We start from the raw sequence: 22470 nt of genomic DNA, 5'->3' as shown, positions 1-22470 counted from the left end.
ATCGGATGGCCCTCTCCCCAGCGCTTAGGCCAGTGCTCCGCACCCGCTGGGCGCTCACTCCGTGAAGATGAATAAATTCCACGGAATGAATGAATAAGGGAACCGCCCCCCCCCCGGCGTGGGAGATGGTACGGCCCCTTCCCCCTCCCCCCCCGTGAGGCGCGCGAGATGGTTCGCCCCGCATGAGGAGAAGGGGGGCGGGGTCGTTTCCTCCCCCGGCGCGCACGCGCGCGCCCGGAATGGTTCGCCCCGTCCGGGGGTGGGGGGGTGTCGCGAGTCGTTTGTCCGCTCCCCCCCCCCGTGGCGCGCCGAGTGGTGCGGTCCGGTCGGCTTCCGGTTCCGGCGGCGGGGGAGGCCGGCGCGCGGGGCTGGTGCAGGCCGGGGGCCCCCCCGCGGGCCCCGCGAGATGGTGCAGCCCGGGGGCCGCCGCTGACCCCCTCCCCCCCCGCCCCGCCCCGCCCCGCCCCCCCCATGGCCGCCGCCGCCCCGCCGCACCCGGACAAGCTGGAGGGAGGAGTCCCCGCGCCCCCGCCCGCCCCCCCCGGACCCGCCAGGAAGCAGGGCAAGGCCGGTGAGGTCACACGCGCACATCCCCGACCTCTGACCTCCGACCTCTGACCTCCCACCCCCGAGCGCCTGTGCTCAGCGCTGCTCCGAGACACCTGACCCGCTTGCCCGCAGCCCCCCTTCCTTCCGTGTGCTAGGCACTGTTCTAAGCGCCGGGGGACATGCCACTTCATTCAGTAGTACTTATTGAGCGCCCACTCTGTGCAGAGCACTGGACTAAGCGCTTGGGATGGACAATTCGGCAACAGATACTTACGATCCCAGCCCAGTGATGGGCTCACATGCAGTTGGACCCAGCCCCCTTTTTCTTGGGATGGTATTTGTTAAGCGCTCACTATGTGCCAGGCACTGTTCTAAGCGCCGGGGGAGATGCCAGTCAGTGCAGTTGGACCCGGCCCCCCTTTCTTTCTTATGCTGCTCCTTGAGCACTCACTATGTGCTAGGCACTGTTCTAAGCGCCGGAGGACATGCCACTTCACTCAGTAGTATTGAATGAGCGCTCACTCTGTGCAGAGCACTGGACTAAGCGCTTGGGATGGACACTTGGGCAACAGATACGATCCCAGCCCAGTGACGGGCTCACATGCAGTCGGACCCAGCCCCCTTTTTTGATGGTGCTCCTTAAGCGCTCACTAGGTGCCAGGCACTGTTCTAAGCGCTGGGGGAGATGCAAGTTAATGCGGTTGGATACAGCCCCCCTTTCTTTTTTACGATGTTCCTTAAGCGCTCACTATGTGCGGAGCGTTGTTCTAAGCGCCGGGGTAGGTGCCGGCTCAGCAGGTTGGACACAGCCCCTTCTTTTTTACGATGTTCTTTAAGCGCTTACTATGAGCCAGGCACTGTTCTACGGGCTGGGGCCGATATGACCTAATAATAATTGTGCCATTTGTTAAGCGCTTTCTACGTGCCGGACGCTGTCCTAACCCCCGGGGTCGATCCGGCACAATCCGGTTGGATCCAATCCCCGTCCCAAAAGGGGCTCGTAGTCATAACTGTTGCCGAATGGTCCTTTCCAAGCGCTTAGTACAGCGCCCTGCACGCGGTAAGCGTTCGATAAGTACGAGGGAATGAATAAATAGTCCGCATTTTCCAGGGGAGGGAACCGAGTCCCGGAGAAGTGAAGTGACTCGTCCGAGGTCACACAGCGGACGGGTGGCGGAGCCGGGATTAGAACCCAGGTCCTTCTGACTCCCAGGCCCGGGCTCTCTCCCCCGGGCCTCGGGTGCTTCTGGAGGAGGGGGAGGGTGGGGAGGTCAGCGAGCCCCGGGGGCCGTAGCGGCGGGGCTGGGGGGCGGGAGGGGCGTCTTGGGGGGCGGGGGACGTGATGGGTCTCCCGTCCTCCAGGTCTGCAAATGAAGAGCCCCGAAAAGAAGCGACGGAAATCCAACACTCAGGTGAGGGACGGGACGGACGGGAGGCCGGGGGTGACCACCTCGCGCCTCCCCCATCCCCCCGCCCCGCTCCCTCGCCACAACCTCGGCTCTCCCGCCGGACCGGTGGGCCCGAGGCGAGAGGGGCGGCGGGCTGGGGTCTCCCCGTCGCCAAATGTCGTCGTCGTCGTCGTCGTCCTTATGGTTCTCGTTCTCCGACGGCCCCCTCCCCCTCCCGCAGGGCCCGGCTTATTCCCACCTGACGGAGTTCGCCCCGCCCCCGACGCCCATGGTGGACCACCTGGTGGCCTCCAACCCCTTCGAGGATGACTTCGCCGCCCCGAAGCTCGGGGCCGGGGGCGGCCCCCCGTTCCTGGGGGGGCCCGGACCCTACGCGGGCTTCCGCGTGCAGCCGGGGGCCGCGCTGGCCGGCCAGGTCCCGCCGGGCTACGGCGGGGGCGGGCCGGGCGCCGGGGCCGGGGGGCCGCCGCCCCCGCCCCCCCAGGCCCTGCGGCGCCAGCCCCCGCCCTTCCCCCCCAACGCCCTGGGCCCCGCCTTCGCCCTCCCTCCCCAGGGCCCCGGCTACGGGCCCGGCGGACCCCCCGGACCGGCGGCGGCGGCGGCGGCGGCGGCGGCGGCCATGAACTTCCCCGGCCAGCCCTTCGGGCCCGCGCTGGCCCAGAACTTCAGCCCCCCGTCCGGCCAGCTGGGGCCCGGGCCCGTGGGCGCCTTCGGCCCCATGATGTCCCCGACCATGGGCGGTCAGCCCCCGGCCCCGCCGCCCCCGGCCCCGCCGCCCCAGCGCTTCGCGCAGCAGCCCCCGAACCCCTTCGGCCCCCTGCCGCGGCCCGGCCCGCCCCCCGCCGCCGGCCCCTTCCCCGGCCCCGACTTCCCCCCCGCCGGCGAGGACGGCGTCGGCAAGGCCCTGCCCCCGCCCGGCCCCGGGGGCGGCGGGGGCGGGGGCGGCCCCGGCTTCGTCCCCGAGCCGCACGGCGGCTCCCCCGTCACCGCGGCCGCCGTCAACGGGGCCCCGGCCGGCTTCTCGGCCGGGGGCGCGGGGGCCCGGGGGGCGGCGGGCACGCCGGACGCCAACAACCTGCCCGCCCCGCCCGCCGGGGCGCCCTCGGCCCCGCCCCCCGCCCCGGCGGCCGGGACCCCCTCGGCGGCGCCCCCCGCGCCGGCGGCCCCCCCCGCGCCGGCGGGCCCCGGCCCGCACCAGCCGCCGGCGGGCCTGGTGTACCCGTGCGGGGCCTGCCGCAGCGAGGTCCACGACGACCAGGACGCCATCCTGTGCGAGGCCTCCTGCCAGAAGTGGTTCCACCGCGAATGCACGGGCATGACGGAGAACGCCTACGGGCTGCTGACCACCGAGGCCTCCGCCGTCTGGGCCTGCGACTTCTGCCTCAAGACCAAGGAGATCCAGTCCGTCTACATCCGCGAGGGGCTGGGCCAGCTGGTGGCCGCCGGCGACGGCTGAGGCGGGGGGCCGGGGGACGCCACCGAGACCGCTCCCCGACGCCCCCTCCCCGTCCCCCGTCCCCCCCGTCCCCCTCCGGGGCCCGACCCGGAAGCCTCCCCGCCCCTCCCCGGACCGAGACCCCTCCCCGCCGGCCCGACCGGGGCCCCCTTCCCGTCGCCCTCCCGAGCGAGACCCTCCCCGGCCCGGCCGAGACCTCCCCCCGCCTAGCGGAGCGTCCCGCCGGTCCGGCCGGCCGGCCGGCCCCCGGGCGAGGGGCGCCGAACTCCGCCGGTCGGGCTCGGGGCAGCGGGGGCGAGGGGCCCGGTGGCCGACCCGAGACGGGCCGCGACCCCCGACCCCTCCCGGCGGGGCTCTCGGGGGACTCCGGCCCTAACGCCCCGCGGACTCGCACGGGGGCGGCGGGACCGGGGTGGGGGTCCTCACCGTGTTGTGTTTGTGTTCTTCCTCCCGACGTTCCCGCCCCTCCGCCCCCTCCCCGTTTTGTAAATTCCCCCGCCCCGAGCCCCCCCCCCGCCCCCGCGCCCACTCGGTCACCACGATTTTTTACGTGCGGTTTATAAAACGATTTGGAAACGAAGCTGGTCCTGTGCTGTGTAAGGGGCCGGCCGCAGGGGAGGAGCCACGGACCCTCCCCTCGGACCCTCCCCTGGGGGGGGCGGCCAGGCCGGCGGGTGTCGGGGAGGGGCGACGCTCACACACACACGCAGTCTGGGGGGGGCGCGGCGGGGTGGGGGGGGGTACCCGAGCTCAGCACGTCCAGAACTTAACTCGTCTCCCCCCGCCCCTCTCCTCCACCCAGTCGACGACAGTGGATCGTATTTACCGGGCGCCTCCCGTGTGCCGAGCGCTGCGCTAAGCGCTTGGGAGAGTACAACGTAACAAATTCCCTGCCCGCAACGAGCGTCCACCCCAGGCCCTCTCACTTCAACTGTCCCTGGCTTCGTCCTCCACGGCTTCTCCCTCTTTCATCGCCCCCCCCCCAGTCCGGGCCCTTCCTCCCAGCTCGCCCCCTTCCTTATTTTCTTTTCGAACCGGTATTCGTTAAGCGCTCACTATGTGCCAGGCACTATACTGAGCGACAAAGTAGATACAAGCTAATCGGGTTGGACGCGCTCCGTTCCCCTCAGGCCAATCTGGCAGCAGTTAATAGTATTTATTAGGTCTTTGCTGTGTGCGGAGCACTACACTAAATAATTCACTGAATTAAGCTAAATACATTTATATTTCAGTCCGTCTCCCCCTCTAGACTGTCGGCTCGTGTGCGGGGAACGTGGCTCCCGACTCTCTTAATAATAATGTTGGTATCTCTTAAGCGCTTACACCGTGCAGAGCACTGTTCTGAGCGGTGCGGTGGATTTACAGGGTCATCAGATTGTCCCACGTGGGGCTCACGATCTTAATCCCCATTTTCCAGATGAGGTAACCGAGGCCCAGAGGAAGTGAAGTGACTTGCCCACAGTCACACAGCTGACAAGCCGGGATTCGAACCCGTGGCCTCTGACTCCCCAGCCCGGGCTCTTTCCGCCGAGCCACGCTGCGACTCTGTTGTATCGTCCGCTCTCGTGCACTTAGGAGAGTGTTCTGCATTGGGCGCTCAATAGATGGGATTGATCGATCGATACCCAGTGCTGGAATTAAACGCGGTCGCTGTCTACCCGTCGTGGGGCTCACGGGCTACTCCCTGTCATTCAGTCAGTCATATTTATCGAGCGCTTACTGTGTGCAGAGCACTGTACTAAGCGCTTGGGAGAGTCCAGTAGAACAATAGGAGAGACACGAGAGCTTACAGCCTAGAGGCGGGAGGCAGACAGGAATAGAAATGGATGACCGATAACGGACATAAGTGGTGTGGGGCTGGAGGAGGAAAGCGCCTCCGCCGCTTGTCTGCCGTGTGACCTTGGCCAAGTCACTTCACTTCTCTGGGCCTCAGTGACCTCATCTGGAAAATGGGGCTTAACACGAGCCCCTCGTGGGGCAACCTGACAACCTCGTATCTCCCCCAGCGCTGAGAACAGTGTTTCGCACCTAGTAAGCGCTTAATAAATGCCATGATGATTATTATGAAAGAAAGGAGTAAATCGGGGTGATGCGGAAGGGGGAGGGAGTGTGCGTCTCCTCGCCTCCAGGTGGCCTTCCCGGATTGATCGCTCACCTTCCCACCTCAGTTTCCCCAACTGCCATTCGGGCACTTGCCCACCACCTAAACGCTTCATCCGTCGATAGTTTTTAAGGAGCCTTTAATAATAATGTCGGTATTTGTTAAGCGCTTACCATGCGCAGGGCACTGTTCTAAGCGCCGAGGAGGATACGAGGTCATCGGGTTGTCCCAGGTGGGGCTCACCGTCTTCATCCCCAGGTGGGATGACTGAGGCACAGTGAAGTGACCTGCCCAAAGTCACCCCGCTGACAGGTGGCGGAGCCGGGATTTGAACCCACGACCTCTGACTCCCAAACCCGGGCTCCTTCCACGGAGCCACACTGCTTCGCTAAAGGCGGGTTGGACACGGTCCCTGTCCCACGTAGGGCGCACGGATTTAATCCCTGTTTTTTACAGATGAGGTCAGTGAGGCCCCGAGAAGTGAAGTGACTTGCCCAGGGTCACACTGCAGACAGGGATTAGAACCCGGGTCCTTTTGACTCCCGGATCCGGGCTGTGCACACAGTAAGCGCTCGATAAATACGCTCGCGTGAGGGAATGCGCTGGGGAGGAAGCTACCGATTCGACTTTGAGGTAGGAGGTGTGGGGGGCAGAGGGAGGAGATGTGAACTCTGCCCTTGAGCTGCCAGTTGGATGGAAGAGGCGGGTCAACTTGTCGTACTTACTGAGCACCTCTTAGCCTGCCTAAAACACTACTGGGCTCTTGCGGGAGGACAATAATAACCGATATTTATTAAGCGCTTACTCTGTGCCAGGCACCGTACTAAGCTCCGGACAACAGGAGCCGTCCCCCTAGACCGTCGGCTCACTGCGGGCGGGGAATGTGTCTCTTTATCGTTCTAGCCTCCTCTCCCAAGCGCTCAGTACAGTGCTCTGCACACCGTTAACGCTCAATACATACGATTGACCGAGGGCCCGACGAAAGAGGTAGGAATCGTGACCTCGGCCGGCACGGGGGAGACAAATTAAACCGTGGCACAGGAGGGAACGATGAGAGGCAGAGAGGCGTCCATCAGTGGTCCAGAAGCCGTAAGTAGCCGCTCCCTTCTGCGTCGCCCTGGAATTCAGATTTGCAGCCGTGATCGACCCCTCCCTCGGCCCCGCAGCCTTTACGGACCTCCCCGTAATTGAATTAATTATTTATTCATTCACTAGTATTTATTGAGCGCTTACTATGTGCAGAGCAGTGTTTATTTATAGGCACGTCCGTCTCTCCCTCTAGACTGTTTGCTCCTCGTGGGCCGGGAACGTGGCTCAGGGGAAAGAGCCCGGGCTTTGGAGTCAGCGGCCACGGGTTCGAATCCCGTCTCTGCCACTCGTCAGCTGTGTGACCGTGGGCAAGTCACTTCACTTCTCTGTGCCTCAGTTACCTCCTCTGTAAAACGGGGATTAAGACCGTGAGCCCCACGTGGGACAACCTGATTCCCCTGTGTCTACCCCAGCGCTTAGAACAGTGCGCTGCACAGAGTAAGTGCTCAACGAATACCAACATTATCATCATCATCATCACATCGTCCTCTCCCCAGCACTTCCTACAGTGCTCAGCTCAGCACAGTAGGCGCTCGGTAAACCCGATCGATTGAAGTGGACACAATAGTTGGGGGGCGGGGAATAGGATGGGGAGATGAGAGCTCCGTGGAGGAAGGCTTCCTGGTGAGGGAAGCTTAAAATGGGGATTGAGACCCCGAAAATGGGGACTGACATCGGCTCCAACCCGATCTGCTTGTCTAATAATAATGATGATGGCGTTTGGTAAGCGCTTACTGTGTGCAAAGCGCTGTTCTAAGCGCTGGGGGGGGATACAAGGTGATGGGGTTGTCCCCCGTGAGGCTCCCAGTCGTCATCCCCATTTTCCAGATGAGGGAAGTGAGGCACAGAGGAGTTAAGCGACTGGCCCCAAGTCACCCAGCCGACGAGCGGCGGAGCTTCACTTGGCTAGGCCTCGGCGACCCCAGCGGTCAAATGAGGATGAAAGCCGGGAGCCCCACGGGGGACAACCCGATGACCTCGTGTCCCCCCGCCAGCGCTTAGAACAGTGCTCGGCACCTAGTACGCGCCCCATAAATGCCCTCGTTCTTCTTATTCTGATCCCGGCTCCGCCACCATCTGCTGTGTGACCTCGGGCCAGTCGCTTCACTTCTCCGGGCCTCAGTTCCCTCTTCCGTCAAACGGGGATGAAAGGGGGGAGCCCCACGGGGGCCCACCTGCAGACCCTGGGTCTGCCCCAGCGCTTAGAGCGGTGCTCGGCACCTAGTAGGCGCTTAACGAATCCCAACAGTCTTCCTTCGACTCTGTCATAAGACAGAGGGTCGCAGCTGGGCCGGTCCATCTCCGCCGGCCCCGCCCCCAATTGCCACCCCGCGCTCCCATTGGTCCAAAGTTTCCCCTCCGTCGGCCGCGCCGCCTTCCTATCGGCTGGCGGCCCGTCACGTGCCCCCTCGCCCCCTCCCCACCCCGGGGGAGAAGGGGAACTCGCCCCCCCGAGGGGGGGAAACCGGCCGAAAGTTCTGGCCGGAGCTGCGGCGGGGAAAGCGGGGGAGGGGGCCGGGCCAGGTAACAGCCCCCCTCCCGCCCCCCCACCGCCCCCCCAAAAACGGGGGGTCCCCGGCTCGGAGACCCCCCTCCCCATCCCGGGCTGCAGCAGGAGGGATGGGGGCTAGACAGGGGGCGGCCCGGGGCGGCTAGAGGGGATGGGAGCGGCCTGACCCAGATACCGATGCCCGTCTCTATGGCAACGGTCAGGGAACTGGACGCCGGGGGGTTTCCATGGCGACCCGAGGGGTGGTCCAGGGGGAGGGGACCCGGCCCAGGGACTCAGAGGCAGGGGGTGAACCGACTTGACCTCTCGAGTTTCTTGGCCCCCCCACCCCGAGTTGATCATCCCCCTCTCGTTCCCCGTCTCCTCAGGCAGCCCCCCTGCTCAGAGAGATGGCCGCCCATCCCGACGCCGATAATAGTTGGGTCCTGGCGGGCTCGGAGGTAGGGAGGGGGCCGGATGGGTTTGTGGGGTGGGGGGGGTCACCCCGAGGGTCGGGGGCGGTCAACCTTCCCCCATCCCGGGGCTGGACCGGACACCCGGCCTCCTCCGGCTGCACCGATGGGGCAGGGCCGGGGCGAGTGGGAGGCAAAGTTGGGGCGTCGCCGGGGGAGGAGGAAGCCCCCGGGGAGACTCTCCTTGGGAGAGAGGGTGGGGGTCCCGGGGGGACCGGAGGAGGCGTCCTCGGCGTCGAGAAGGAGCCCGGCGGTCCAGGGGACGGCCGGAGGGGCCTGACCCACGACCCCCCCACAGGGGTTGCCCGTGGAGACGCTCGGGCCGGGGGACGCCCCGGAGACCCCGGCCAAGCCGGACCCGGCCGCAACCGGTAAGTCTCCCCCCACCCATCCCTCCGCGGCCGGACACGCACCCCGTCTACGGCGGTGGTGGGGCCCGACCTTGAGTTCCACTCCGCCCCACGCTCCCTTTTGCAGCCCCCATCTCCTCCGAGAGGGGAGAGCCGGGACCTGCCACTGCCCCAGCCCCGGAGGCCGCCACATCCGAGGTACAGGGGTCCGGAGTCAGGCCGTCCCGTGCCCGGGCGCGGGGAGAGGGAAGGGTGGGGGGCACGGACCCCGGCGTCCTCTGCCCTCGCTCGTCCCCTGCCATCCTCTTTCCCACAGGAGGCCGGGGGTGCGGGCGTCAGCGCCGAGACCCCCGCGGCCGAGGGCCAGTGGCCGAAGGGAGAAGCGGAGGAGGAGAAGGAGGAGGAAGAGGAGGAGGAGGGACAGAGATTCTCTGATGTTGGGAAAGCTGGTAAGGGTCTGGGGGGCTGGAGGAGGGGGGTGTCGGTCTCCCCCACCCACCCCCCTCCTCCTCTCCCCCAGGAGCCCCTCCCAGAGACCCCCTTTGGACGTTGGGGATGGGTCCCCCCGGTCCCCCCTTCCCCGCAAGAGGGCTCGGCCTCGCCGCAGAGGCAGGGGGCCGGCCGCGATGACCCCGCTCCGCCCTACAGGCCAGCCGACGACGGAGGCCGAGCCGCCCGGTTACTCGAGCAGCGAGGACGACGTGGAAGGGCTGCGGAGACGCCCGGGCCGAGCGCCCGCCCCGCCGCTTCTCCCGACCCCCCGGCCCCGCGCCTCGCTCGAGGACGCGGGGGAGGGGGCGGGGGACTGGGGCCTGGGGGCCTGGCTGACCCCCGAGACCCTGGGGGCCGCGGCCCTGCTGGGCCTGGGGCTGCTGGTGTTAGCAGGTGAGTGCTAGTGGTTAGGGCGGGGGCCTGGGAGTCAGAAGGCCCTGGGTTCTAATCCCCGTTCCGCCCCTTGTCCGCTGGGTGACCTTGGGCAAGTCGCTTCGCTGGGCCTCAGTTCCCTCCTCTGTAAAATGGGGATTGAGACCGTGAGCCCCACGTGGGACAGGGACTGTGTCCCACCCCATTTGCTTGTATCTACCCCGGCGTTTAGCACGGTGCCTGGCGCACGGTAAGTGCCGAACGAATGCCACCATCGTTACCGTCGTCAGTGGTGCCGGACCCTCTTTTCCACCCCCCCATTCCCTCTCCCATCCCCCCTCCCCTCCAGCCCCGGGCTCTTCTTCCTGCCACCTTCACCTCACCCTCCTCTCCCCCACCCCATGCCCCCCTCAACAGGAGGATTGTCAGAAAGCAGTGATGGCGGCGAGGGTGAGTTGGGGTGAGGGGGGAGCGGGCGGGTTTCTAGCGTCAGGCTAGAAGATGGAAGAAGGGAGAAAGGGTGGGCATGAGGAGGGGGGAGAAGCAATCACTCAATGGTATTTATTGAGCGTGTGGCTTAGTGGATAGAGCACGGCTCCTGGGTTCGTATGAGAGATCCCCAGAAACAGAGAGACGGAGAGAGACCCAGAGAGACGGAAAAAAGCTCCGCAGAGGCAGACGGCGAGAGATCCCCAGAAAGAGAGACAGAGACGCACCCAGAGAGACAGAAAAAAGCTCCCCAGAGGCAAACGATGAGAGATTCTCCAGAAACAGAGACAGAAACAGAGGAATTGCCCCCCCCCACCCGCCCCCCAGAGACAATGAGAGATCCCCAGAAACGGAGAGATCCCGCAGAGAGCTGAAGGCACAGACAGAGCGCTCTGCGGAGGTGGAGGCCGTGTGCAGCTCCGGCGAACTCCCCCTCCCCCTAAATCCCTCACCCCTTGCCCCCCGCGCCCTCCAGCCCCGGGCCCGGTGGAGCCCCTGCCCCCGTGGAGCGACTCCGTGCCCGACTCCCGACAGGCCGTGGGGGACGCCAAGGTGAGCGGGGTAGAGGGGAGGGGCTGCCCGTCCCAGAGGGGACCCCCCTACTCCCTCCCTCCCTCGCCCCGGGCCGCGGCTGCAATCTAGAGGGGGAGACAGACATTCATATCAATAAATGAATTACTCGTGCACATATCTGTAACTTATTATATAATATGTCGCCCCCCCCCCCATAACCATAGCACGTTATGGACGGGGAACGTCTCCCCTTGTTATATTGTACTTTCCCAAGCGCTCAGTACAGTGCTCCGCACACAGTAAGCGCTCAATAAATGCCATTGACTGATTGATTGATTGATTGATTGACGCCCCTTCTGGGGGCGGTCGGGCTGAGGTGGGGGGGTGGGTCTCCCCGCCAGCCCGGACCCGGCGTCCTCGGTTCTGTCTCCCCCTCTAGACGGAAAGCTCACTGTGACGGGGTTGTACCGTACTCTCCCAAGCGCTTAGTACGGTGCTCTGCACTCGGAAAGTGCTCAGTGAGAACGAACGAACGAATGAGTGACTCCGGTTGCAGGCCCGCGCCCTCCCGGTTGAGCCCGAGGGGCTCCGGTCGCTGGACACCCTGCTGGACCGTCTGGCCCGCGAGAGCCAGGACATTCGGCTGATGCAGGCCGAGCTGCAGGTCTGTGGCCCCCACCCCCTCCCGCCGCCCCACCATCCCTCCCGTTGCAGTCTGGGCATCCCCCCCGCCCCCCGCCCCTCCCCGCGCCGGCCTCCTCGCACTCAGCTCCCGGCCCTCCCGCAGGCCCAGAAGGAGGAGCTGCAGGGGCTGCTGCTGCAGAGGAAGACGGGCCAAGGGCCCGAGGCGGAGGCGGAGGCGGAGGTCCGCAGGCTGCGGGAGGCCCTGCGGCGCCAGGGGGAGGCCCAGCGGGCGCTGGAGGCCGAGGTCCGGGCGCTGCGGAGACCCCCGGAGACCCCCGGGGGGCCCGCCCCGCCGCCGCCCCTGTGGGGCCCACACCGCCCACCCGGAGGCTGCTCCGGCGTCTCCGACTGCGCCCGGCGCGAAGGCCTGGAGCAGGCCGGGGTGGCCCTGGAGCCCGTGAGGGCCGAGGCCTTCCGGGCGCTGCTGGCCGAACACCTGGGCGGGCTGGGCTGGGTGCGGGAGCCGGCCCGCCTGCTGGACCGCCTGCTGCCCGCGCCCGCCGACCCCGCCGACGGCCCCTTCGGGCCCGACGGCCTCTTTCGCCACGACCGGCGCCGCTTCTGGGACTTCGTGGACCGGCTGGATGACGCCCTGGAGGACCTGGCCCGGGAGCAGACGGGAGACGAGGACGCCGCCGGAGACTTCGAGGGCTTCGTCTTCCGCCGCATCCTGGGCCGGGGCCAGCCCGCGAAGAGGTGGGGGATGATGATAATCGCGATCGTGGTACTTGTTAAGCGCTTACGGGATCCTGGAGGTTGGATCCAGTCCCTGTCCCACGTGGGGCTCCCAGTCTCTATCCCCATTTTACAGATGAGGGAACTGAGGCCCAGAGAAGTTAAGTGACTTGCCCAAGGTCCCCCGGCAGGCAAGTGGCAGAACCGGCATTAGAACCCATGACCCCCTGACTCCCAGCCCCGTGGTCCGTCCACTACGCCAGACTGCTTCGCTTCCTGCGTCCTTGCTGTGTACCGAGCACTGTTCTAAGCCCTGGGGTAGATGCAAGTCGGTGAGGTTGGACACAATCCCTGTCCCACATGGGGCTCACCCTCTTAATCCCCCTTTTACAGGCGAGGTAACTGAGGCCCAGAGAAGCGAACTGACGTACCCGAGGTCACACAGCAGACACGTAGCGGAACGGGGATTAGAATCCAGGTCCTTCTGATGTTCAGGCTCCTTCCACTAAGCCACACTGCTTCTCAACGTTTAGGCCGTATGCAAAGATTATACAGATCGTCCCACCCACACCTGCTGGCCTGAACTGGACTTGGAACCCTCGGGGTGATGTGGCCGCCCCACCGGGGTCTCCTTCTCGTTCCTCCCTTCTCCCGGTCTGGCACTCTGCCCCGCCACCCGAGCAGTATGGCGTAGTGGCCAGAGCCCGGGCCTGGGAGTCAGAAGGTCATGGGTTCTAATCCCCACTCCTCCACTTGTCTGTTGTGTGGCCTTTGGACGGGCCACTTTGCTTCTCTGGGCCTCAGTTCCCTCATCTGTAAAATGGGGATTAAGGCCGTGAGCCCCACCTCGGACGGGGACTGTGTCCAACCCACTTATCTTATATCTACCTCAGTGCTTAGAATAGTGCCCGGCACATAGTAAGCGCTTAACAAATACCACGGTTACTATTATTAAGGGTCACATGGGGGCTGTCTCCCCAAGTGCCTGGCACATAGTAAGCGCTTAACAAATACCACGGTTACTATTATTAAGGGTCACATGGGGGCTGTCTCCCCAACGCTCCTTTCCTCGTTCCCCTCTTTCCCGTCACCTCGCAGGTGGGCAAAGAAGAAAGCCAAGAAGGAGAAAAAGGATCGGTCCCCCTGGAAGCACAAGGAGGATCGCTCCTCCTGGAAGGACTGGGATGGGCAGGGCCCCTGGAAGGACAAGGATGACCAGTCCTTCTGGAAGTCCCCCTGGAAGAATAAGGAGGGTCGGTCCCCCTGGAAGGACAAGTATGGTCAGGGCCCCTGGAAGGACAAGGAGGATCGGTCCCCCTGGAAGAACAGGGACGGTCAGGGGCCCCGGAAGGACAAGGACGGTCAGGGCCCCTGGAAGGACAAGGAGGATCGGTCCCCCTGGAAGAACAAGGTCGGTCAGGGGCCTTGGAAGGACAGGGACGGTCAGGGCCCCTGGAAGGACAAAGACGACCGGTCCCCCTGGAAGAACAAGGACGGTCAGGGCCCCTGGAAGGACAAGGAAGGTCAGGCCTCCTGGAAGGACAAGGAAGGTCGGTCCCCCTGGGAGGACAAGGAAGACGGGGCCCCCTAGAAGGACTCGAAGGCTCGGTCTGGTCCTGGCCCCTGGGTTGGGGGGGGTGGGCATAGGCCCAGAAGAGGGGGAAGAGAGAGTCCTCTGGGCTTTGTACCTGTGGAAGTCAGGGTGGGGAAGCAGTCCTGGATACAAAGGTCCTTGGAAGTTCCATGCAAGCCACATGCAAACACTATGCAAATCATCCCACCCACACCTGCTGGCCTGGACCCGGCTCGGGACCTTTGAGCCCTCTTGGCCGCCCCCGGGGGTTCCTTCTTGTTCCTCCCTTCCCCTGGTCCCTCATTCTGCCCCACCATCCAATAAAGCGAGGTTAACAAGGGACGCTTCGGCCCCGTTGGTTTGGAGTGACGGGATGGCAGGGGCAAGGACAGAATGACCTCGGGGGAGTCCCCGGGTCCCCGGGGGAGGGGGGGCGCGAGGGGGGAGAGGCTGGCATCGGCCGGGCGGCTGCGATCACGGACCTGGTCCCCCCCACACCTTCGAGGGGTCGGAGGGGACGGGGAAATGGCGCAAAGCCGGGGGGTGGCCATGTTGACCCCACATTTTCTTGACAGGGGCCGAGGGGGAGGACGGGGCGGGGAGGGGGAAAGAACAGGAAGCAGCCGCAGGTCACAGGCTCGGGGCATCCCGCCCTGATCCGTTCCCGGTATCCGATTTGCGTTACGGGTCCGGGCCCCAGCCCCCTCCCCAGTTTTTGCCAGCTCCCATCACTACCACTCCGGGAAGCGGAGGAGCTATTTTAACTGGGGCCCGGGGGAGGGGGAGAGGCGCTGGGGATGGGGAGCATGGGGTGTTACGGGGTCAGAGTTGGAGTCTCAGAACGCTCTGGGACGTTTCTCTGCTCTCCTAACCTCTGTGTGCCTCCCACGCTTACTCTTGGGAAAACGGAGTGGGGGCGGGAAGCAGGGAATGCAATCAGGTGTTGGATCCAAAGCTCGCTGTGGGCAGAGAATGTGTTCATCGTTAGGTTGTCCTCTCCCAAGAACTCTGTATAGAGCTTTGCACACAGTAAGCGCTCAATAAATAGGATCGAACGAATGGACTGATAAAAACCGAGGAATTTAACGGAGGCGCTGTCCCCCTAAACAACAGGGACCTCTTTCCAGCGTTCTCCCCGAGATACCGTAGTAGACGGGCCCTGCCCGCCTTATCACCTGTCTGCTGTGGGGCCAAGGGCAAGTCACTTCTCTGGGCCTCAGTTCCCTCATCGGTAAAATGGGACTTGAGACCGTGAGCCCCGCGTGGGACGGGGACTGGGTCCAACCCAATTTGCTTGTAGCCACCCCGGCGCTTTGTACAGCGCCTGGCACGTAAGGAGTGCTTAACGAATACTGCGATTATTACCGTTATTATCACTTAGCTTCTTCCCCCTTCTAGGACTCCTACCACATCTGACGGGGCTGTGGGGGGTGGCGGGGGAGAGAGGTGTAAGCCACATCCACAAGAATCACCCGCCCGCCCCCGCTTCAAAGCAGACTGGTGGAGGCCCTTTCTAGGGCACCCCCTCCTCAGCCGAGGGCAAACCGGCTGGCGGAGGGGGAGTCCACAAAAACCTCCAGCGGTTGCCCATCCACCTCCGCATCGAGCAGAAACTCGTCACCGTCGGCTTTAAAGGCCCCAGTCCCCTCGCCCCCTCCTACCTCACCTCGCCGCGCTCTTCCTCCAACCCGGCCCGCACACTTTGCTCCTCTAATGCCAACCCTCTCGCTCTACCTCTATCTCGTCCATCTCGCCACCCACCCCTCGCCCACGTCCCGCCTCCGGCCCGGAACGCCCTCCCTCCTCAAATCTACTCTGTGCAGAGCACCGGACTAAGCGCTTGGAATGGACAGTTGGGCAACAGATAGAGACCATCGCTGCCCAACGACGGGCTCCCGGCCTAAACGGGGGAGACAGACAACAAAACAAAGCAAGTAGGCGACAAAACAAGTAGGAACAATCATACTCGTGGCACTTGTTGAGCGCTTCCTATGTGCCAGGGAGCACTGTGCTAAGCGCTTCCTTCATTCAATCGTATTTACTGAGCGCTGTGCGCGGAGCACTGCCCGTTTAGACTGTGAGCCCGTCGTTGGGCCGGGATGGTCTCTATCTGTTGCCGAACTGTCCATTCCAAGCGCTTAGTACGGTGCTCTGCACGGAGTAAGTGCTCCGTAAGTACTGTTGAATGAACGTAGCAGGAAGCAGCATCGCTCAGTGGAAAGAGACCGGGCTTGGGAGTCAGAGGTCATGGGTTCGAATCCCGGCTCTGCCCCTTGTCAGCTGGGTGACCGTGGGCGAGTCACTTCACCTCTCTGGGCCTCAGTGACTTCATCTGCAAAACGGGGATGAAGACCGTGAGCCTCACGTGGGACAACCTCATGACCCTGGATGTCCCCCAGCGCTTAGAACAGTGCTCTGCACATAGTAAGCGCTTAACAAATACCCACATTATTATTATTCATGTACCGAGCGCTCGGGAGACTTCCATGCAAAAGTAGAGACACCTTCCCCGCCTGCAAGGAAGACATTGTAGAGTCTAAATCTGACAGACAATGACTTCCCCCCCCCCCCAGCCCCTGCCCCTTCAAAGCCTTATCGAAGGCTGGGTATAAAGTGCTCAATTAAATACAGTTGAATGAATGAATGAGTGAATGAATGAGTGAGTGAATCAGTGAGTGAATGAATGAATGAGTGAGTCAGTGAGTGAGTGAGTGAGTGAATGAATGAGTGAGAGTGAGTGAGTCAGTGAGTGAATGAATGAGTGACTGACTGAGTGACTGAGTGAATGAATGAGTGAATGACTGAGTGACTGAATGAGTGAGTGAATGAGTGAATGACTGAGTGAATGACTGAGTGAGTGAATGAGTGAATGACTGAGTGACTGAGTGAATGAATGAGTGAATGACTGAGTGAGTGAGTGACTGAGTGAATGAATGAGTGAATGACTGAGTGAGTGAATGAATGAGTGAATGACTGAGTGAGTGAGTGAATGAATGAATGAGTGAGTGATTGAATGAACGAGCGACTGAGCGAATGAATGAGTGAACGAACGAACGAACGCCTTTCTCCTCAGCGAGAGCGTCGTCCCGTCCCCCCCCGTCCCCTCCACGACGTTGGTATCGACCGCGCCTTTCCTTTCTTTCTTTCTCTCTCCTCAGCGCGTCCCCCCCCCCTCCGTAAAGGTGCGGTTGGTGCGGGCCGCGTCGCGCGCCGCCCCGTCCCCCCACCCCTCCCCCGAGAGGCGCGCGCGGGGGGGGGGGGGGGGAGCTGGGGCGGCGCATGCGTCCTGGCGTCCTCCCGGGCCCGGTGGCCCCCTCGGCCCCGCGACATGTGGTCGCCCGCCGCCTCCCCGCGCCTCCTGCTGCTCTTCAGCGGGAAGAGGAAGTCCGGCAAGGACTTTGTGACCGACGCTCTGCGGGCCAGGTGCCGGGGGCGGGGGGCCCAGGGCCCCGCACGGCGCACGCCACCCACACCTCCACCGCGTTGCTGGAGCGCTTACCCTCTGCAAAGCGCTGCTCTAATTGCTGGGGCGATGATCCTAATGATGATGAGATTTGTTCAGCGCTTACTCTGTGCCAAGCACTGCTCTGAGCGCTGGGGGGAGGGTGATGGGATTTGTTCAGCGCTTACCCCGTGCCAAGCACTGCTCTAAGCGCTGGGGCAATGATCACAATGACGATGGGATTTGTTCAGCGCTTACTCTGTGCCAAGCACTGCTCTGAGCGCTGGGGGGAATGATCATAATGAGATTTGTTCAACGCGTACCCTGTGCCAAGCACTGCACTAAGCGCTGGGACAATGATCATAATGATGAGATTTGTTCAGCGCTTACTCTGTGCCAAGCACTGCTCTAAGCGCTGGGGCAGTGATCATGATGAGATTTGTTCGGCGCTTACTCTGTGCCAAGCGCTGCTCTGAGCGCTGGGGGGATGATGATGGGATTTGTTCAGCGCTTACCCTGTGCCAAGCACTGCTCTAAGCGCTGGGGAAATGATCCTAATGATGATGGGATTTGTTCAGCGCTTACTCTGTGCCAAGCACTGCTCTGAGCGCTGGGGGGATGATCATGATGGGATTTGTTGAGCGCTTACCCTGTGCTAAGGGCTGGGGGAATGATCATAATGATGGGATTTAAGTGCTTACCCCGTGCCAAGCACTGCTCCAAGCGCTGGGTCAATGATCCTTACGATGATGGGATTTGTTCAGCGCTTACTATGTGCTAAGCGCTGCTGTAAGCGCTGGGGGGATGATAATGATGGGATTTGTTCAGCGCTTACTATGTGTCAAGCCGGGATTGGGCAGGGATTGTCTCTCTCTGTTGCCAAATTGTCCATTTCAAGCGCTTAGTACAGTGCTCTGCACATAGTAAGCGCTCAATAAATACTATTGCATGAATGAATGAAAGCACTGCTCTAAGCACTGCGGGGATGATGATAATGACGGGATCTGTTAAGTGCTTACTGTGTGCCAAGCACTGCCCTAAGTGCTGGAGGAATGATAACGATGATAGGATCTGTTAAGTGCTTACTATGTGCTAAGCACCGTTCTAAGCACTGGGTAATAATAATGATGATATCTTTTAAGCACTTAGTATGTGCCAAGCACTGTTCTAAGCGCTGAGGGGGATACAGGCTGATCAGGTTGTCCCCACATGGCGCTCAAAGTCTTAATCCCCATTTGACAGATGAGGTCACTGAGGCCCAGAGAAGGGAAGTGACTTGTCCAGGGTCACACAGCTGACAAGTGGCGGGAGCCGGAATTAGAACCCACGACCTCTGACTCCCCGGCTAAGAGTGTGAGCCCCAAGTGGGACAGGGACTGTGTGACTCCCCAGTGCTTAGCACGGCGTGCTTAACAAGTACCATCCTTCTCTGGACCTCGGTTACTTCATAGTAATAATAACTATGGGATCTGTTAAGTAAGTGCCTATTACGTGCTAGGCTCTGTACTAAGCGCTGGGGCAGATACAAGTAAATCAAGTTGGACCCAGTCCCTACGCCGTGTGGGGCTCGCGGACCCGATCCCCATTTCGTAGATAAGGTAACCGAGGCACAGAGAAGTGAAGTGACTTGCTCAAGGTCACCCCGCAGACAACTGGGGGAGCCGGGATTAGAACCCACACCCATCTGACTCGTGCCCTACCCACAGTGCCAATGGGGATTGGACAGTCGACCCCAGGTGGGACAGGGACTGTGCCCAACTCCCCGTGCTTGCGTCCGTCCCGGCGCTTAGTACAGCACCTGGCACGTAAGAAGCCCGTAACGAGTTCCATCGTCATCAGCATCATTAGAAATGAGGGGACGGGTCCAGAGGGACATCGGGGGGCCGGTCCGTAAGGCCGGTGGCGGGTGCGAGGGTATGGGAGAGGAGGGTTCCCTCTCGTAGAGAAGCAGCGTGGCTCAGTGGAAAGAGCCCGGGCTTGGGAGTCAGAGGTCATGGGTTCGAATCCCCACTCTGCCACTTGTCAGCTGTGGGACTGTGGGCAAGTCGCTTCACTTCTCTGTGCCTCAGTTACCTCCTCTGTAAAATGGGGATTAAGACTGTGAGCCTCACATGGGACAAGCTGATCACCCTGTATGTACCCCAGCGCTTAGGACAGTGCTCTGCACATAGTAAGCGCTTAACAAATACAAACATTATCCCCCCCGGGGCTGAAGGGAAGGCATCTCTTCCCTGGCAGGATTGGACATGAGTCGTGTGCCATCCTGCGCCTGTCCGGCCCGCTGAAGGAGCAGTATGCGCAGGTAGGGACCCCCCCGACGCCGCCCCCCACCCTGTCCTGCACCCCCCGCCCGCCCCCCCCCCGGGAGCCTCCGGAGAAGGAAGGGTCGGGTCGACGCCCCGGGGGCACCGCGACGGGCCAGAGACGGGCAGAGGCGGACCACCGTAGACGCCCCCGGGCCTCCGCCGCTCCTCGCCCGGGGAGATGCCAACCCCGCCCTCGTTGGGGTGGGGGGGACCGGGCCCGGCCTGCGGCGGGGGGTCCGGGGCGGGGGGGCTCCGGGAGGGCGAAAGGGCCCAGCGGGCAGGGGTGCCTTGGCAGGAGCACGGCCTGGACCTCCCCCGCCTCCTGGACGCCAGCGCCTACAAGGAGGGGCACCGAGAAGCCATGATCCTCTGGGGAGAGGAGCGGCGGCGCCGGGATCCCGGCTTCTTCTGCAGGGCCGCGGTGGCAGGCGGCTTCCCTCAGCCCATCTGGGTAAGCGGGCTCTCGTCATCCGGTCGGCCTCTTTATTGGGCGCTTGCCCTGTGCGGAACACTGGACTGAGCGCCTGGGAGAGGACGATATTACTGTCATTCATTCAGTAGTATTTATTAGCGCTTACTGTGAGCGGAGCACTTTACTGGGCGCTTGGGAGAGGACAATATGACGTATCTATTCAGTCGTATTTACTGAGCGCTTAGTGTGTGCGGAGCACTTTACTGGGCGCTTGGGAGAGGACAATATGACGTATTCAATCGTATTTATTGAGCGCTTAGTGTGTGCGGGGCACTGTACTAAGTGCTTGGGAGGGGTCAATATGACGTATCTATTCAGTCGTATTTACTGAGCGCTTAGTGTGTGCGGAGCACTTTACTGGGCGCTTGGGAGAGGACAATATGACGTATTCAATCGTATTTATTGAGCGCTTACTGTGTGCGGGGCACTTTACTAAGCGCTTGGGAAAAGACAATATAATGTTTTGGATCGTATTTATTGAGCACTTAGTGTGTGTGGAGCACTTTACTAAGTGCTTGGGAGAGGACAACATGACATATTCAGTCGTACTTATTGAGCGCTTACCGCATGGGGATCACTTTACTGAGCGCTTGGGACAGGACAATATAACGTATTCAGTCGTATATATTGAGCGCTTACTGTGTGCAGAGCACTGTATTAAGCGCTTGGGAGGGGACGGTAGAACACTGTAACAGACACATTCCCTGCCCACAAGGACTTTACCGTGTAGAGACGGGGAGAACGATATTAATATCAATAAATAAAAGACGGATTGGGACGTAAATGCCATGCGGTGGAGTGGGGGGAGGGGGAGAAAGGGAGCGAGTCAGGGCGGCGCAGCCGGGGGGGTGGTTTGGTCCATCCCACTGCCGCTGTTACCCATAGTGGTACCTACTGGGCGCTTACCGTGTGCAGAGCACTGTACTGAGCGCTTGGGAGAGGACAGCAGAACAATAAAGAGAGGCCTTCCCTGCCCACGAGGTGCTCAGTCCACCCCACGGGCTCGGGGCCGCCATCCGACGAGGGAGAGGAGGGGTGGGTCCGAGGGGCTGCCGTTTCCCCCCCCTGTCGCCCACCCCCGCGGGCATCCCCAGCTGGTGAGCGACGCCCGCAGATCGTCGGACCTGGCCTGGTTCCGGGAGGCCTACGGGGCCGTGACGCAGACGGTGCGAGTGGAAGCGGCCGAGGAGACGCGGCGGAGTCGGGGTTGGGTCTTCACAGCCGGTGAGGGCGGCCGGGCCCGGCCCCGGACACCTCCCGCCTATCCCTCTCGGCCCTGCCCCGGTCCGTCCGTCACCGTTGTCGTTATCCAGCGCTGAGAACGGTGCTCGGCACGTAGTGAGCGCTTAACGGATGCCATTATCATCATTATCGTGACGGCACCTGGGAAGTTCTTCCCAAGCGCCAGGCGCCGTGCTAGGCGCCGGGACGGACGCAAGCAAATCGGGGCTCGCGCTCTTATCCCCATCTTCCGGGTGAGATAACCGAGGCCCGGACGAGTTAAGTGACTGGCCCCAGGTCACCCAGACAACGGCCAGAACCCCGATCCTTCTGCCTCCCTGGCCCCTCATAATGATAATGATGGCATTTGTTAAGCGCTTACTATATGCCAGCTACCGTTCTAAGCGCTGGGGGGGGGATACGAGGTGATCAGGTTGTCCCCCGTGGGGCTCACAGGATTCATCCCCATTTTCCAGATGAGGGAACAGAGGCCCAGGGAATGATGGTGATGGCATTTGTTAAGCGCTTACTATGGGCCGAGCACTGTTCTAAGCGCTGGGGGGGGGATACGAGGTGATCAGGTTGTCCCCCGTGGGGCTCCCAGTCTTCCTCCCCATTTTCCAGATGAGGGAACTGAGGCCCAGAGAAGCGAAGTGACTTGCCCCAAGTCACCCGGCCGACAAGCGGCGGGGCCGGGATTAGAACCCATGACCTCTGACTCCCCAGCCCGGGCTCTTTCCACTGAGCCGCGCTGCTTCTCTACTGCCGTTACCGCCAACGGCGTTGGAAAACAGTTCCCTGCCCACAAAGGGGTCCCAGCCTAGAGGGGGCCGTAAAGGCCGCCTCCGTCAGGCAGTCCTCGGGGATTGGCCCTCGCTCTCCAAACTACCATCACCCCTTCTCCGCCCGTTTCCGGGGGGACCCAACTGGGGGGGGGTGGGTCTCCCCAGAGGACCCTCCCCCCAGCACGGTGGGGGCTCAGAGCGGCCCGGGGGGGCTTAACCGAGCCCCCCGGGGCCCCCCCTCCCTCAGGAGTGGATGACGCCGAGTCGGAATGCGGCCTGGACTGGGAGACGTTCGACCACGTGGTCCGGAACGACGGGGACGGGCAGGCGTTGGAGGCCCAGCTGGCCGCCCTGGAGGACCTGATGCGGCGTCACCTGTAGAGACTTCTGGGGGCGGAGTTCGAGTCCCCCCACACTGTGGGACCCTTCGCCCATTCCTCGTCCTCCTGCCCTCACACCGGAAGATGGGCGCGGGGGCCCGGACGGTGACGGAGTAAATAATGATAATAAATACGTAATAATAATAATGA

General features: G+C 62.7%; 3 protein-coding genes across 3 annotated transcripts; all 3 read left to right on the top strand.

Annotated features, from left to right (window-relative positions):
- The first annotated feature begins 471 nt into the window (after window positions 1-471).
- Window positions 472-3475, top strand: PYGO2 (pygopus family PHD finger 2). The gene is made up of 4 exons (XM_029056077.2): window positions 472-571; window positions 1912-1961; window positions 2179-3075; window positions 3157-3475. Exons 1-4 carry the CDS (start codon window positions 472-474, stop codon window positions 3412-3414), a joined length of 1305 nt encoding a protein of 434 aa, XP_028911910.1. The 3' UTR covers window positions 3415-3475.
- Window positions 3476-8030: 4555 nt separating this feature from the next.
- On the top strand, window positions 8031-14056 carry PBXIP1 (PBX homeobox interacting protein 1). Its single transcript, XM_029056323.1, has 11 exons — window positions 8031-8128; window positions 8483-8554; window positions 8865-8937; window positions 9044-9114; window positions 9233-9365; window positions 9565-9801; window positions 10198-10230; window positions 10745-10821; window positions 11339-11446; window positions 11570-12162; window positions 13240-14056. Exons 2-11 carry the CDS (start codon window positions 8504-8506, stop codon window positions 13730-13732), a joined length of 1869 nt encoding a protein of 622 aa, XP_028912156.1. The 5' UTR covers window positions 8031-8128; window positions 8483-8503; the 3' UTR covers window positions 13733-14056.
- Window positions 14057-16974: 2918 nt separating this feature from the next.
- On the top strand, window positions 16975-22470 carry PMVK (phosphomevalonate kinase). The gene is made up of 5 exons (XM_029054751.2): window positions 16975-17137; window positions 19395-19458; window positions 19758-19913; window positions 21029-21158; window positions 22188-22470. The coding sequence occupies exons 1-5, from the start codon at window positions 17043-17045 to the stop codon at window positions 22319-22321; spliced, it is 579 nt and encodes a 192-aa protein (XP_028910584.1). The 5' UTR covers window positions 16975-17042; the 3' UTR covers window positions 22322-22470.

Source organism: Ornithorhynchus anatinus, chromosome X5, assembly GCF_004115215.2.
Source record: "Ornithorhynchus anatinus isolate Pmale09 chromosome X5, mOrnAna1.pri.v4, whole genome shotgun sequence".
NCBI classification, from domain to species: domain Eukaryota; kingdom Metazoa; phylum Chordata; class Mammalia; order Monotremata; family Ornithorhynchidae; genus Ornithorhynchus; species Ornithorhynchus anatinus.
Note: the sequence above shows the minus strand (reverse complement) of the source record. Positions and strands in the feature narration are given on the sequence as shown.

What these genes read in the sequence shown, in the direction of transcription:
- PYGO2 (XM_029056077.2), top strand. Translation starts at nt 472, where the DNA reads ATGGCCGCCGCCGCCCCGCCGCACCCGGACAAGCTGGAGGGAGGAGTC. An exon ending in GACGGAAATCCAACACTCAG is followed by an intron (nt 1,962 to 2,178) that starts GTGAGGGACGGG and finishes CCCCTCCCGCAG; the next exon opens with GGCCCGGCTTATTCCCACCT. An exon ending in CGCCCTCGGCCCCGCCCCCC is followed by an intron (nt 3,076 to 3,156) that starts GCCCCGGCGGCC and finishes GGCCCGCACCAG; the next exon opens with CCGCCGGCGGGCCTGGTGTA.
- PBXIP1 (XM_029056323.1), top strand. Translation starts at nt 8,504, where the DNA reads ATGGCCGCCCATCCCGACGCCGATAATAGTTGGGTCCTGGCGGGCTCG. An exon ending in CGGAGGCCGCCACATCCGAG is followed by an intron (nt 9,115 to 9,232) that starts GTACAGGGGTCC and finishes TCTTTCCCACAG; the next exon opens with GAGGCCGGGGGTGCGGGCGT. An exon ending in TGATGCAGGCCGAGCTGCAG is followed by an intron (nt 11,447 to 11,569) that starts GTCTGTGGCCCC and finishes GCCCTCCCGCAG; the next exon opens with GCCCAGAAGGAGGAGCTGCA.
- PMVK (XM_029054751.2), top strand. Translation starts at nt 17,043, where the DNA reads ATGTGGTCGCCCGCCGCCTCCCCGCGCCTCCTGCTGCTCTTCAGCGGG. An exon ending in ACCGACGCTCTGCGGGCCAG is followed by an intron (nt 17,138 to 19,394) that starts GTGCCGGGGGCG and finishes CTTCCCTGGCAG; the next exon opens with GATTGGACATGAGTCGTGTG. An exon ending in GGGTTGGGTCTTCACAGCCG is followed by an intron (nt 21,159 to 22,187) that starts GTGAGGGCGGCC and finishes CCCCTCCCTCAG; the next exon opens with GAGTGGATGACGCCGAGTCG.